Raw genomic sequence first — 14,674 nt, 5'->3', positions numbered from 1 at the left:
CAAATTGATTTGAGAAGGTTGGAGACAAGCACATGTCAACATTTTAGCTCACAGACTGCACTCTTAGCTCACAGTTATTGAATTCAAATTCAAAAGTTATTGAATTCATATATTATGTTTCGGGTTCCTTTCCTTTCCTCTCTTAACTGCCGAATTGGGTCTCTTATATGCACAGTTATCCAATTCTTATATGCATAGTTATATGCACAGTTATTGGATGCTTCATATGAGTATTCTCTCATTTTTATATGCACAGTTATATACTCATTTTTGATGGATGAGTATTGTTCCTTTATGATGGATGCTAGGTCTGAATTGGGTCTCTCATTTTTATATGCTTCATATGGATGCTGGGTTCCTTATATGCACAGTTATATGCTTCATATGGGTCTCTCATGGGTCTCTTATATGCACAGTTATGCACAGCTCCGAATTGGGTCTCTCATTTTTATATACTCATTTTCATAGAGTATTCTCTCATTTTTATTCTCTCACACAATCACAGCACCTTCGATCTTCCTTACCATTACCAAACTTGGCTTGGAGAATGAGATTCAATTATTATGGTGTTACCCTCCCTCCGAAATTTCGACAAATTTTTTTTTTTTTTAAACAGGAAATTTCAACATTAAACAGGAAATTCTATGTTTACATGTTAGAAATTCAAAGCAAAAAAAAAAAAAAAGCTTTGAATAATCAGAGCATATAATCACGTACTTATTATTATATTGTTACAATCACATACTTATTATTATATTGCTACTTACTGATCTTTTTGTTTTGTCAATTGGTAATTATACTTGAACAATTGGACAAGTCAATGTTGTGAGTCTTGGGTCAATTGTTGAACTTACCATGAAGAGATACTTTTGTTGACAGACAATAGGAAGGAAAAATCTTTGGGACTTCTTACACAGAATTTTGTCAAGCTCTTCCTTTGCTCTAATGTATGTAAAAGTTTTAGATTATTGCACTCTATTGTCTATCCTGTTATGCATAAGTATCTATTAGCTTTGGTCTGATTGTTTAAAACCACTTTAAAAAATGTGGAATGTAACTTTAGTAACAATAGAAATAGAGTTAATTGAGATGTGAATATTGAAAACCATAATAGGAAAAAATTGACGCGAGTGCTGAATTATTAAATTACATTTAAATAATAGTTTATCGACACAAAACTGATGCAAGTGTTATCAAAATAACACAAAACGCATATTTTAGAGACAAAAAAATGTAATTATCCCCATCAATTAGCGAGGCTCATATCTTTCCATGCATCTTGGGACAAAAATGAACTCATGACATGTGTATTCTTGGGTTATGACTTATAGATAATTAGGATAACATTGTGCTATCATAGCTCTGTTCATTGGTTACATACTTGGTTGTTATGTAAATGATTCAGCTGGACTGAAGTCTCATATTACCATTCTAAGGATTATGAATGAGGATGACATTATCCTTGAATGGATAAAATTATAAACAATTTACTTTAGTGAGTGGTGATGCCATGATAATCTAGGCATTTGATGCTTGATTATCTAATGGTTCAGCTGTACTAGAGTTTCATATTTCCATTCTGTGGATCACTCTGACCACTCTCACCATTGTTCACTCTGGCTCCATGTGAAACAGGAACTTGAAACAGAGGTGGAAATGATTAACTCGGCTGCTCAGTAATCTCAGCCGGGAACTTTGCTCGGTAATGTGAAACTGATTTTTAAACTGATTATATTTATACTTAATGACTCAATAACATGCTGGTTTTGAAGCCAGTTCAGTTCGGTGATTTTGAAATAACTCAAGGTCACATGATTCTTGGTGATTTCTTCTTATTACTGTAAATACTACTGTAAATGTTTTGGTGATTTTGGTGATTTCTTCTTATTTCCATGTGGTGTAGATTGTTCTGGTTTATGTGACTCAACTACCTAAGTATACTATGTTAGACTTACATGATGAGTCTGGATGATATATGAGTCTAGATGATAATGACTTTAAGTATACTATGTTATTGCATGTTAAAAAAATGATGCGTTATTGTTGAGTCTAGATGATATATGAGTCATTAAATATATAAAATTTATACTTAGCTATACTTAAATTTATACTTAGTAAAATATATTAAATTCACTCTGGATGATATTTATACTTAATGGTTAAGAATAGCATTCTAAGAAAATATACCAGCATATATTTTCTTAGTTGATAATATACCAGTATATATTGTAGTTATATTTTCTTATAAACTATGAAATATTTTCTTATAATATAAACTAAGAAAATATAAACATAATATACCAGCATATATTGTAGTTTATATTATAAGAAAATGAGTGGTTTTTTTTTTAACATATGGTTTAGAGATTTTCTTATACTGGTATATTATGTAGTATTTAGGGTGTTTTTTGTTATATTTTCTTATACTGGTATAGACAAAAAACTGGTATATTAAGAAGATGGGGGTTTATTGTTATATTTTCTTATAACAAAAAAGTTGGTTGATCCACATTTGTAGTAGGCAAGGCTTTTAAGAAGATGGGGGTTTATTGTTTGAAAAAGTTGAATGGGGATGGAGTCTCAAGGCGTTTGAGAGATTTTGATGCTTTTATTACGAATTGTGAGTTGGTTGATCCACATTTGTAGTAGGCAAGGCTTTTTTCTTATAATTGCATAACAATATTTCTCTTATATGTTATTTATTTATTTATTTTTATTTGGCTATTTTATTGGTGAAGTAAAATAGATGATTGGATCATCTATTTTACTGGTATATCCATACCAGCATATATATGCTGGTATATTATCAACATATATTTCAGATGGGGGTTTATGGTCTCTAAGTAGTATTTAGGGTGTTTTTTGTCTTCTTAATATACCAATGAACCTTATAGACAAAAAACATCCTAAATATCCATACCAGCATATATATGTTGGTATATTATCAACATATATTGTAGTTTATATTATAAGAAAACACCCCAAAAAATTTCAACATAATATACCAGCATATATTGTAGACAAAAAACATAAAAGTTGTGCATATTCCTCATTGGGGATACATAAAAGTTGATACAAAGACTTTTTGGAAAGTAATGTGGAGGAAGTTTGGGCAAACGCATATTTGAAGACATGTTATTGACACATCTTTTGTAAAGCATACATATTTTTGGTGTATGACAATATAATTTTTGGTGTATGACATGTTAGTGACACATCTTTTGTAAAGCATACATCTTTTGTAAAGCTTTAACCCACTTTTTGTAAAGTTTTAACCTACCCTTTTGGTGTATGACAGTATAACTTTATTTCTGTTTTTTATTCATCGTTTACACTTTTTTTTACTGTCTTTTATATTTTGATATGCAATATAACTTTAAATCTTATATGTTTGTTTCTTAATTTGCATTAAGATTAGGGAGAGTTGTTATTTTATTTGAGTTTTGTAGAGCGTGTAATACAAACAAAATTGTTATAAGTTCTTTAAGAAGAAAAATATTTCAATATATTTTTTCAGTATCTTTATCAAAAAATGACACAAACTTTATAAATTTCAACATAATACGTATAAATTATAACTATATTTTAATCTTAAAATTATTTACACCGTGCCTTTAGGCACGGGCATACGCTAGTAAATAAATACTTAGCAACTGTGAAGTGTGAAAAATAAGAAACAATTATGAGTTAAAACTACAAGGGATTGTTTCGGATTATAACTCAGTTTGGTTTCGAAATTCAAAAATTGTTCGTGCGTTTAGTTTGAATTTTTTGAATTAAATTTTTTAAAAATTGAGTTTTTTAATTTTTATATTTTTTTGTTTTTAGTGAATATTTTTAAAATTTTAAATTTTTTTTTATTTTTTTAGATGCATCTTACTTAGATGTATTTAAAAAATAAAAAAATTGTGAAAAAATATTTTTAAAAATTAATAAATACATAAAAATACAAAAAATATACTGAATTCTTATATTTTTTTTTATATTTTTGGTATTTAGTGAAATTTCAAAAGGTTTTTTTTTTTACTTTTTAGGTATATGTATGTTAGGTATGTTTAAAAATTAAAAAACTTGCTCAAAATATTAAAAAAATTCAGTAAAATCAAAAAAATACGAAAAATAAAAAAATAAAATTTTCTGAAAAGTGTTTTTGAAAAATAATAACCAAGCATAGTGGTTGAGTTTTTTATTTTTTTATTTTTCTTATGTTTTAGTTAATGTTTTCATATTTAAATTAATTATTTTTTACTTTCTAAATTTACTTAATATACATCAATGTAAAAAGTAAAATATTTTTGATGAAATCTATTTTTTTAACCAAATACAAATATATATTTGTTCTTTTTCATATTTAGTGAATTTTTTTTTTTGCGAAGAAAGTATTTTTTTATTTTTCATATTTAGTGAATTTTGTTAGATTTTTAAAAATATTTTTACTTTTTAAGTATATTTAAAAAGTAAAAAAATAATTAAAATAAAAAATATCAATACAGATAAAAAAAATTTCCCTCACAAATTTTTGGCGACCAATAATTCCCGTCTCCACGTTTCAAATTTCGCTCTCAAACTTTTGGCAATCAAAAGACTAGATTAGTTGCAGGAAAGGTACCTTCGCCAACAAACTTTTTTAGTCGCCAAATCTCAATCAATGGCAACTAAAAATTAGTCGTTAAAAGTATTAATTTGGCGACTAATTTTTTTTTGGTTGCTGAAAATAAGTTTTTGACGACCAAATTTTTGGTCGCCAAAGAAAAGAAAAAAATTTATATTCCATTTGGCGACTAAATTGTTTTAGTAGTCAAAACTCAATATACGGCAACTAAAATATTTTTGGTCGGGAAAAATAAATTTTTGGCGACTAAAATTTTGGTCTCCAATTCCACAACCAACTTATTTTTTATCTTCCGCGACCAAATTTGCGGTTGGTCGCCAAAATATGACCTTCTGCAACCAACTCATATTTGCTTGCCAAAAATAATGATCATTTGCGACTAATTAATATTTGGTCGCCAAAAGGTAACTTTTAGCTACCAACTTTTATATTGGTCGCGGAAAGTGGTCGCTAAAAGTACAGATTCTTGTAGTGTGACAAATGAGGGACTGGAGTGTGTCCGGCCCAATACCAGATCTTAAATCTTCTAATGTTTGGTAATGAGGAGGTTTTATTGGACAGAAAAATGGCAATTGTCTCGCCTCACACATATAAAGTGACCAAGGAGACGGAAAAAAAAATCACCTTTCCCATTAAATTTTATTTAATTTCAAAATGACAATATTATACAGAATATGTTATTATAATATGTGCAGGACGTGCCCATACCCAAATTTTTGATACATTATCCTTGTACCCTAAGGTTTGCATCTATGAAGCATGGACACATACAAGCCGACGTGAAATTTTTTATTATTATTATTATTATTATTATTAAGAAATCGACATGAAAATTTTCAAAAAATGTAAGACACTATATGGTGGAGGACATGAAATATATATAATTTTATATATTTATTATAAGTCATATATAAAGATAAATAATTATTATATGTCATATGTATGAATATTTAAATAAATATAATGATTTCTAAAGTTTAAAGAAGAATAGGTACAAATTTATATTGTTTTTGTTTTATTATTGGATTCTAAGTTATTTTATTCAAACTTGTAAAGTGTTTTATGTGTCTAAATGCTAGAAAGTGTCTGAAGAGGGTCATGTCATGTCGTGTCAGTGTTCGACACGTTACCTTCTTAGAAGTGTTCATGCTTCTTCGGTCACAGTCCTGCACCTAATACTCATACCTGAGTCCATGTAACCTAGTGAAAAAAGAAGTATTTGCAAACATTAAGCAGTGATGCATGTAAAAAATTTTAATAAGCAGATTTGTCTGAAAATTTTCACACTGGTGCATAATTTCTTTGATATACCTTTGTGAGCATCAAAGGGCAAGCCATCAACTGGTACTGATCTGTAACCAATGCTCTTTAGCACTAACCTGAAAAATGCACTAACACATTGCCACAACAATCAAGACCTCATGCAACAATTTAAAAATGAGCAAAAATTTCAAGTCGTCTGGGATATAGCCTTCAATTCCCCAATTATGCTGTTCAGTTTGCTCTCCCAACCCATGCAGACTGGGTGGGATCATAAAACAAGGTATTTTAAACTTCAAATGATTAAAACATTTTGGGTGGTGATGGAAACATTTCCCTTTTACTATCACATGGCATGAATCAAAACCAAACAAAGTTGAGCATAAAGGGGTATCAAGTGCAACTGTAGGGCAACACAATAAGCATACATAAAAGAGGAATCAGAAGCAACTAGAAGGCAAATACTATTATATGCATACACAACAAAATACATTCACTCAAAATGACATCTTCTGGTAAAGCATAACTCAACTTCTCTGCACATAAAATATGGTATGTAGTCACAGCTCAACTTCCAAACAGTAACAGATTACCTGCATTCAAGGTCTTCAATCTGTCCTGTACCAACTGCAACTTGTTTCCCAGAGCCAACACTTTCTGCAGAATGAGACCACATAAGTCAAAATAATTGGTTACAGTTACAGATGTGAAATTATTCCAGTTGCACTAGGCATAACATTTATAATGTTGAGGAAAACTTGTTTTCCTCAACAATCCATGTCCTCCTTATTTTCCTCGCAAAAAAGGTTAAGTGTATTAAAAAGGCATAATTTTAATTATTTAAAAATTAATTAGTTAAATTATTGGTTCTCAGCATGTTAGTCTCTGACTCCAAAGATAAAACAGTTTCCAGATTTTAATAATTGACCAGATTTCCATTTTATCATAATCCTTTGGTGGATGTCATATTAACTGCATTTTTTAAACCAACGGCCATGAGCGGATGACATGTAAGACAATAAACACATGAACCACAAAGCGAAGAACTATAGAAAGAGCCATCTGAACCAGCTCACCACAAACATATGCAGAGAAAATTACCTTTAAGAATTGTCTTCTCAAAGCGCACACTAACAACATGACCACTTCTGTCGTCTGAATCTAGAAACCCATCCGGCTTCCGGAAGAAAACAAAGTGGAGTTCGCGTTGATCTAAACTACGATGAGATGGTCTCGACACGGCTGCCTTAGATAGCAACTCATAAACTCTTTTTTGGATTCGACTATTCTTTAGTTCTTCCTTCGCCAAATAATACAATGTACCAATAACATCAGGCATGAGGACTATTAAACATAGGGAAACAGAAAAAAGTAAATTTGGTCTTTCGGGGCATTTTCAAAAAAAAAAAAAAAAAAAAGAGGAAGAAGATATCAAATAAATTTTTGGGAAGGAAAATCGCCAAATAACTTGTGAGATAGAGTGCATATAATTTTTTGAAACGGGAAGTATACCTCATCTGCCGGGGTTTTCACTAGATCAGCTTCCTGAATGTTAATGTGTAAATCTTTGATACCTGCAAAAATGACACCAATAACTCCATAAACAACACATTTAAAGACAAAATCATTTAATATCAACAATGAATATCTTCAATGGATTACATTAGGAAAATATGAAAAAACATATTAACTTGAACCATCAGGTAAACATGATTGAGTTTCATTGGAGTTATGAGCAATAGAATGTATTCAAGTTGAACTACTTTATATGGATAAAGATCAAAATAATTAATTGAAAATACTCAAGCATTGAGCTCGAAAACATTGGATCACACCAAAACTTGTCTTTAAAAAATTTAAAGATCAGGATCTAGATTTTTCTTTCAGGGGGCCAAAGTTGCAATGGTGTTTTAGAAAACAATCTTAATTGATACAAATAATATATTAAGAAATTTTTGGACTTAACAAGGGCCAAGGCCTACATCAAGCAAAAAGTAGATCTGCTTTGCATCTGATATAAAACAAACTTCAGTTTGCTCACTACTAGTAGAATCTGATGAAACAGGTCCAATAATTCTAGTAACCCCTCTATATAAAAAAATGTGTTATGAAACACAAAATAGCAATGAAATTTTGAACTAATCATCTAGTGTACAGGAAACTAGGAATTACCAAGAACTTCACGTAAATCTTTTGTGGTACAAGCTGCTTGCACCGGTCCACGTCTTCCAACTAAGTACACTTTTCTGCAATCATATTTGTATTTTTTAACACAATATAACTAGGGCCCAGCTAAAACCAGTTCAATTGACATCAAAAGGTGGAACAGAAAACCTTATAGAGCTCTCCTCCAGAGCAGCTAAAGCATGGCTAGCAATATCAGTTGTTGCCAACTCTGCAGTTGGTCGTAAAAGAATACGTGCAACATCCAGAGCTACATTGCCCTGAAAGAAAAAACATGGTGGATGGTTATAGGGGCCGAAACTTATTTTGGGATTGAAGGGCTTCAGAACTGCAAACAGTTATTATGACTATTTTAAAAAAAATTCTTCTTCTTCATTGCTGCATAATAAATTTTAAATTATTTAATGAGAATAAAGTTTTTTTGCTTCTGACTGTCAAGAATGTAATACGAGTATCCATGTCAACTAAGGAAGTAGGATGTGTGGTGTGACTTGTTGTTTAGTGTCATGCTCAATGTCTCCCATCTTCATTCATCATTTTTATGTTTTGGTTTTGCCGCATAGGTAAGGGATCAACAACGAGAAACCCCCACCCTTCCCAAAGGGGAAGAGTGGAAGAGTTACTACTTGATAGTTAGTTGTTTAATGCTTCCCAAATCCATGAACCAAACACATCATAAGTGAACAGGTATATTTGCTAATTGTAGTTGTTAGAATTTTAATTTTGCCTTGACAATTCCGAAATAAAACCTCAAATACAAAACGCCAAACGATGTAGCAGTGAAATAGAATGGCATTATACTGTCAGCAACCAACATATCACTTTAAGTACCATAAATTGCAATTTTGTAGGGTAGCAAGATGAAGTGGAAAGGAAAAGTCAATGTTGAAAGAAACTTTTTGAGTAATATGGGAGCCGAATAATTTTGGATCAACAGGAGCAGACCAGTCCGGTCCAGAACATAACTTCTATTCGGCATTGACCCTATCCAATTGAGGGGCCGAATAAAAGAGCCAGAATTCCTGCCAGTAAAACAAGGGCCGTATAGAAGTACATGGCAAGGACTAGGAGTGGGCCAGGCCCCAAGACCCCAAGAGAATACTATAAATACAAGATCTTCAGTCCTAAAGAGGTATGTGAGAATTAACGTGTTTAACCTAGAATACAGTTCAATTTGAGTGTAAAGACTAACTTGCCCATCAGAGTGCTAATTCCGGCACCCCCGACCGGAGTGTTCATTTCTTTTCAGGTGACTATAAGAGGATCATCAACGTCCCCCAGGATCAGATGAGTATTTCCAAACCATTTCTCCATAATTGGCGCCGTCTGTGGGAATACTCAAACACATCCATGGTGGGCGTAACGGAAGACCCTCCGATAGTCGCTGATGAAACCATGCAAAGAGACGACCTCACTCCAACAAACATGCTTGGACCGGAAACCATCCCCGTAAGATGCGCTCTGAACTTCGCCTCACCTTCGACTCCAGAGCATGAAGCAATGCAAGCGATCATGGAACAGGCAAAGCAAAACGAACAAAGATTGGAGAACATGATCGCAGAAAACGAACGTCTCCGTCAAGATTTGGCCTTGGAGGTGGCAAAGACCAAACAAGCTGCACACCAAGACCCGGAACGACCTATGAGAACAGATGGTCGACGATCTCGAGCCCGACAACAAAACACCGATAGCAACTCCGACTTATTATCCCCGAAGCCCAAGAAGAAGGGAGACCTGAAACTTCCAGCTATTCTGAAGAGAGTCCCCGTATAAGGCATAAGCGAAGAAGAACCAGTTCGGATGAAGATCAACATGATCTTTTTGTACGACGGATTGCAAAGGTAGTGCTACCCAAGAAATTCAAAGCACCGTCATTCACCTTGTACAACAGAAAATCAGACCCCACCGATCACATCCGCCATTATAAGTAGGCCATGACCTTGCATGCATATGACAAGGCTTTGATCTGCAGAATATTTTTGAGCAGCTTGGGACCACTAGCTATCAGGTGGTATTACAAACTAGAGCCGGCTTCGATTAAAAGCTTCCACCAACTCCAAAAATCCTCCAGGGCAAGGTTTATCACTAATGAGGTCTAGCCAAAGCAAGCCGATTCCCTCTGGGCAATGCAGATTCAGCCGGGAAAAACCCTTCGTGCCTACTCGGCACGGTATTGGGAATGTTTCAATCTGGTGGACCATGGTTGCAATGATTCCATGGCCATCACCGCCTTTAAGATGGGGTTACATCCCGACAGTGCCCTCCGCAGTTCTTTGACCAGACGGGCCCCCAAAACAGTTTGGTCGTTGATGAAGAAAGTTGAAGAATATTGTAAAGTAGAAGACGATGCCTTGAGAGTTAAAGCCGGCAATGTGACCAACAAAACGGCTCCTGTTGAAATTACTCGACCGTTAAAATCTATAGCAACTCAGACCCCTAAACCACAGCATCGGGCGAAACGAGATAAGAGACGAGACTCTCGCCGCTCAAACGATCAATGTTCCCACCGAGAAAATGAACAGCTACAAGTTGACAGCAGACGGACGAGGCGCGCCGATAAAAAATATACAGAGTTGACTGAGCCAATCAGCGCGGTTATGTCCAAAATCCAACATCTTCCGTTCTTCAAATGGCTGTAAAAAATGGTAGGACCTCCTGACACTAGAAGACGGGATAGATGGTGTGAGTATCACAAGGATCATGGCCATGATATGATACCGATAGTTGTTATGCACTGAAAGACCTCCTGGAGGAATTAATTCAAGATGGTCGGCTGCAACAGTACGTCCGAAAAGGCAACCCAACCAAAGCCATAGCCTTGAGACAGGACTCACCCCCTTTCGGCGTAATCCACATAATCCACATGATATACAGCCTACCAATGTCATCAGCGGTGCATGCGATCCAGTCGAAGTCTGAGCCTCAGGACCAATTCACTCCGGCTAAACGGCCCCATGAAGCCGAGGGCATTACTTTTGATGATTCAGATTTAGCCGGAGTAACACTAGCCCACATTGATCCCTTGGTAATCGAGTTACGCATAAACCGGTTCACAGTTGAGCGCGTACTTATTGATCCGGGGAGCACATCGAAGATTATGTACTATAAGACATTTAACAAACTCAGCTTCTCTGAATCGGATCTCTTTCCGGCCCCTTATCCACTATTCGGCTTCAATGCCAATCCAGAGTACCCGCTGGGGAAAATCAGACTACTCGTTCGAGCAGGCTCCCGAACAGTGGATATAGAATTCTTGGTCGTGAAGCTGCCGTCGCCGTATAATCTCATCATGGGGCGATCCTGGTTGCATACTATACAGGCCGTGCCAAGCACCTACCATCAGCTGCTACGCTTCCCGACAGAACGCAGTATTGAGCAAATCTGCGGCTCCTAACAATCGGCACAAGCATGTTATCTCCTTGCTGCAAAAATGCCAAAGGAACTACAGGTGAATTCCATTGAGGTGCTGGATCAAGAGAGCCTCGACGATGTTGGGCGGCTCTCAAATGAAAAGGCCACGGAAGGCTTAGACCGAGCTGAAATCGATGGAAGCCCAAACAAGTTCTTCATGGTCGGCGCCTCCCTGAATCAGGCCGACAGACAGCAGCTGATCTCTTTCCTGCTTAGCAACCTTGATGTCTTTGCATGGACTCCGTACGAGATGCCAGGTATAGATCCGTCAGTTTCACAGCATCAGTTGAATGCCAATCCAAAGTGCAAGCCGATTGTTCAAAAAAGTCGGCGGTCAGCTGCACAGCACACTGCCGCCGTTATTGAGGAGGTTGACAGGCTACTTGCCGCTGGGGCAATCAGAGAAGTGAACTACCCTACGTGGCTCTCCAATACAGTGGTGATGAAAAAGAAAAACCAGACTTGACGAGTGTGTGTTGATTTCATGGATCTAAACAAAGCCTGCCCTAAAATTGTTTTCCTATACCCAGAATCGACCAACTTGTAGATGCGACGATGCACCATCAGCGCATGAGCTTCCTCGATGCTTACAAAGGCTACCATCAGATCGCCATGCATCCAGAAGACCAGGGCAAAACTACATTCCTCACCCCAAGAGGAACCTACTGCTACAAGGTTATGCCTTTTGGGCTGAAGAATGCAGGGGCAACCTACCAAAGATTGGTCACCGCCATGTTCAAGGAGCAACTCGGTCACACTACGGAAGTATACATTGACGACATGGTGGTCAAGTCCAAGGAAAACAGAATCATATAGCCGATCTAGAGAAGACATTCGGCATTTTACGCAAATACAAATGAAGCTGAATGCTTCCAAATGTGCATTTAGGATCGGCTCTGGCAAGTTCTTGGGCTACATTGTCAACCACCGAGGAATCAAGGCCAACCCGAGGCAAATCACGGCAATCTTGGAACTCAGCTCCCCCCGTTCGGTAAAAGAGGTTAAAAAGTTAATGAGGATGGCTGCCGTACTCAATAGGTTTATTAGTCGATCCACAGATCGTTGCCGACAATTCTTTCATACACTACGGTAGGGCAAGGCTTTTGAATGATCCGATGAATACGAAGTTGTTTTCAACGGGCTCAGGACCTACCTCCGCTCAGTACCACTCTTGACAACACCTGCTGCTGGTGACCCGCTCATTTTGTATCTGGCAGTCTCCGACAGAGCCGTCAGCGCCGTACTAATAAAGGAATAGCTGGGGGAGCAGCAGCCAGTGTATTACGTAAGCAAGGCAATGGTTGACGCCGAAACACGCTACCATCCGCTGGAAAAACTCATCCTAGCCCTAGTCATGGCGGCAAGAAAACTGATGCATTACTTCTAGGGCCATAGCATTAGGGTGCTAACAGATTATCCCCTTCGATCAGTACTACGAAGTGCGGAAGTATTAGGACGTGTTTCAAAGTGGGCTCTTGAACTCGGCCAGTACGACATTCAGTTTCTACCCAGAACCTCAATCAAGGGACAGGTGCTTGCTGACTTTGTTGCCGAATTCACTGGGGGTCTTGCCAATTTCAAGTTCGATGAGAGTCGACCATAGCCGAACTGGAGAATTTATGTCGGAGACATTTGGCAGTTATACTGCGATGGATCATCCAATCAGCGGGGCAGTGGAGCAGGAGTTGTGATCATGGCCCTCAACGGCGCAATAATTGAGCAGGTCGTTAAGCTCGGCTTTGAAGCGTCAAACAACGAAGCCGAATATGAAGCTCTTCTAACCGGTTTGCGGAATGCACATCTTCTGGGTGCTCGGCGTTTGCTTGTATTTTGTAACTCAAAACTGGTGATCAATCAGCTAAAGGGGGAGTACGTGGCAAGAAATGACCGTATGGCGGCTTACATGAAAACGGCCAACTCCTTGCTGGCAAAATTTGACCATCATGAATTGAACCAGATAACACGTGATCAGAACACGCACGCAAATGCCCTTGCTTGTCTAGCCTCCGCCATCAACTCAGAGATTAAACGAACCATCAAAGTAGGATTCATCCCAGAGCCGAGCATTGGCTCTTCGGAGGAAGTCTAGGTCAATGTTATAGAATTTGGACCAAGTTGGATGGATCCCATTGCCGCATTCCTATCTTTCGAACAACTCCCAAAGGACAAGAAAGAAGCTCACAAGCTGCGAAACAAAGCCCTGCGATACTACTTGGACCCGCAAGGAAGGTTTTATAAAAAATCCCTCTCTGGTCCATATCTAGAATGCGTGCCCCGGACAAAGTCGAGAAGCTTCTGAATGAAATACATGAAGGCAGCTGTGGCACCCATTCTAGCGGGTGGTCCTTGGCCCATTGAGTCATGACACAGGGGTATTACTGGCCGACAATGAGAGCAAATGCCGAATACTACGTGAAAAAGTGTGAACAGTGCCTGAAATTCTCTCCTTTGACCCACCTGCCTGCTGAAGAGCTGAGCTCCATAACCAGTCCATGGCCGTTCACCCAATAGGGGCTTGACATCGTCAGACCACTGCCTCGTGCCCCGGGTAACAAGCGATTTTTTATTGTCGCGATAGATTATTTTACCAAATGGGTAGAAGCGGAGGCATTAACCCACATCCGAGATACCGACGTGAAGCGATTCGTTTGGAGAAACATCATAACACGGTTCGGCATTCCAAGAGCACTTATCTTAGATAACGGCACCCAATTCGATTGTGGCGTCTACCGAGAGCTGTGCAGCAAGTATGGTATATGGCCTTATTTCTCTACGCCGGTTTATCCACAAAGCAATGGCTAGGCCGAAGCCTCTAACAAATCTATCTTGGACGGCATCAAGAAGAGGCTAGAGAAAACTAAAGGCAAATGGACTGAAGAACTGCCGAGTGTGTTGTGGGCTCATCGAACTACGCCGAGGCGGATTACTGGGGAAACCCTGGTTTACTCTATGCTTTGGAACCCAGGCCATCATACCCCTGGTGATCGGCCTCCCAACCTTAAAATCGACAGTTTTCGATATGGGCCAAAACGACATGATGCTGGCTTTGGATTTGGTCCTAATTGAAGAACAAAGAGACCGTGCCCGCACATCCATGGCGCGGTATCAACAGCAGCTGGCTAAGTCGTATAATCAACGTGTTTAGTTGCGCCGCTACACACCAGGAGAGTTGGTCCTGAAGAAGGTACTGCCAGCTACCAAGAAACC

The 14,674-nt window shown here is 37.4% G+C and overlaps 1 protein-coding gene and 1 long non-coding RNA gene across 4 annotated transcripts in view; one reads left to right on the top strand and one right to left on the bottom strand.

Annotated features, from left to right (window-relative positions):
* Positions 1–14,674, bottom strand: part of LOC114310815 (NADPH:adrenodoxin oxidoreductase, mitochondrial-like) — a 36,309-nt gene that overhangs the window by 5,358 nt on the left and 16,277 nt on the right. The window contains exons 5-11 of one of the 3 annotated variants that reach the window (XM_082870383.1): positions 8,207–8,316; positions 8,045–8,118; positions 7,385–7,446; positions 6,974–7,172; positions 6,466–6,529; positions 5,924–5,991; positions 4,183–5,812 (exon numbers count right to left, since the gene is read on the bottom strand). In XM_082870383.1, the coding sequence (XP_082726509.1) occupies positions 5,757–5,812; positions 5,924–5,991; positions 6,466–6,529; positions 6,974–7,172; positions 7,385–7,446; positions 8,045–8,118; positions 8,207–8,316 (633 nt within the window). In that variant the 3' untranslated portion in view covers positions 4,183–5,756. Of the gene's footprint in view, positions 1–4,182; positions 5,813–5,923; positions 6,004–6,465; positions 6,530–6,973; positions 7,173–7,384; positions 7,447–8,044; positions 8,119–8,206; positions 8,317–14,674 lie in introns of those variants that run through there. The other 2 variants (XM_082870382.1, XM_082870381.1) reach the window with 2 other exon arrangements.
* Positions 303–1,891, top strand: LOC145790977 (uncharacterized). The gene is made up of 2 exons (XR_014330479.1): positions 303–947; positions 1,636–1,891. It is a non-coding gene; the product is annotated as an uncharacterized LOC145790977 (long non-coding RNA).

Source organism: Camellia sinensis, chromosome 5 (assembly GCF_055761805.1).
Source record: "Camellia sinensis isolate YWXY chromosome 5, ASM5576180v1, whole genome shotgun sequence".
Classification (NCBI taxonomy): domain Eukaryota; kingdom Viridiplantae; phylum Streptophyta; class Magnoliopsida; order Ericales; family Theaceae; genus Camellia; species Camellia sinensis.
Note: the sequence above shows the minus strand (reverse complement) of the source record. Positions and strands in the feature narration are given on the sequence as shown.